A 1,633-nucleotide genomic window follows, 5' to 3' on the forward strand; every position below is an offset into this window, starting at 1 on the left:
GTTCCACCGCAGGCCTGGGGGGGCCCCCCCAGCCGCGCTGGCTCTGGCTTTCCTCGCTGTGTTTTGCTGCTTGGCACCTCCTAATTAAATGTAAATATGCGGCTGGGATTTAGGCTTCCGAGCTGGGAGCCGAGCCCATCAGCCAGCCAGCCGTGCTGGGATTTAAAAATCCGCGTGTGCAGAGAGCAGCCAGGGGCTCGTTGCTGGGGGAACGCAGCCTCCCACAGGGCTGCAGCCAGCCCTGCCTGCTGCGGGCTTTGGGGGGGCTGGGGAGCACCCCCTGTCCCCATTGTGCTGTGGCAGTGGAGAGCAACCTCCTGCCAAGCTGCTGTTTGCAGATTTGGGGTGGAGGGCAGCCCCAAATGGGCCACAATGGTCTCAAATGGGGGATGCTGGGATGTGGGACCTCATCCCTGCCAGGTCAGGCAGGGGCTGGCAGAGATGTGCAGCTTTCCTGCAGGTTGGAACAGGGTGGGATCAGCCTGATTTGAGCCAGGCCTTCACACAGCTCCACGCTGGCCAGCGGGTTGGGCCTGGGAGCAACGGGGATTTTGTTGGAGGGGAATCTGGAGAGAGTGTTTGGATAGATAGCATGGAAGCTGGGATATCTTAGTGGGATTGGGAGGTGAAACAACAACAGGATTAATGGGGCCTCCTCCATTTACCTCCTCCATCATGGTCCCTGCTCCTCCCCACCACCGCGTGGGGGGCTCCTGGCTGGACCCCAGGCACTGGGCAGTTTGCTGGCCTTTGGAGGAAGAGGGATTGTTCTGATTGTTCTGTGAGGAGGGAGCAAATGAGGAAACATGAATTTGTTGTTGAATAAATTCCTGCAAGGCACAATGCTGCGGCTGTTGCTGGCCACCCTCCTGAAATGGAGAGAGAAGCTGCGAGGGAGGTGTGGAGAAGGGCAGTGAGGATGATCAAAGGTTTGGAGCAGCTTCTGTATAAGGAGAGATTAAATAGGTTTAGATCCTTTAGCTGGAAAAGAGGTGAACGAAAGGGGATATGATAGGGATGTAGAATTGTGAATGATGTGGAGAGGCTGAACAGGGGATGATTATTCACTCTTTCTTGTACCGGGAGAACCAGGGGCACGTGTTTACATTATTAGGAGCAGGTTTAAAATAAACAGAAGAAAGTACCTTTCGCTGTGCAGCACATAATTAAAATCTGGAAGTCATTACTGTGGGAAGTGGGAGAGAGCAGCAGTGTCAGCGGGTTCAGAGAGGGACGAGGTGTGGATGCAGCCCAGGGCAGGGCAGGCTGCACCCCGGCTGCCAGAGCCACATGGATTTTTGGCCAACACCTGGCTGCTTTGGGGAGGGTGGTTTGTGGCTGCACCTTGAGCTGGTCCTCACTTTAGGATGTCTCCTAACCCCGTGGCTGTTTCTCTTCCCAGTGGCCCTGCAGATGCCAGAAGGGCTCCTCATGTTCGCCTGCACCATCGCTGACATCATTGAGCGGTAAGAGCGCGGCTTTTCCCTGTGGGGCTGGCCAGGGGATGGGGGCTACTGCTGGGGATGGGTTGGCCACTGGGCAGGAAGAGGCCCAGGGCTGTGGATGAGGACGTGCTGTGGCTGTGGCCACAACCTGGCTGGGCACAGCTGGGCAGCCCTGCGGCGGGTGACAA

General features: G+C 57.1%; 1 protein-coding gene across 1 annotated transcript in view; it reads left to right on the forward strand.

The window, feature by feature from the left end:
* Positions 1–1,633, forward strand: part of DPH1 (diphthamide biosynthesis 1) — a 25,551-nt gene that overhangs the window by 956 nt on the left and 22,962 nt on the right. The window contains exon 2 of the mRNA XM_031060616.1: positions 1,403–1,466. Within this exon, the coding sequence (XP_030916476.1) occupies positions 1,414–1,466 (53 nt within the window). The 5' untranslated portion in view covers positions 1,403–1,413. The remainder of the gene's footprint in view (positions 1–1,402; positions 1,467–1,633) is intronic.

This window comes from Geospiza fortis, unplaced genomic scaffold, assembly GCF_000277835.1.
Source record: "Geospiza fortis unplaced genomic scaffold, GeoFor_1.0 scaffold425, whole genome shotgun sequence".
In the NCBI taxonomy this organism is placed as follows: domain Eukaryota; kingdom Metazoa; phylum Chordata; class Aves; order Passeriformes; family Thraupidae; genus Geospiza; species Geospiza fortis.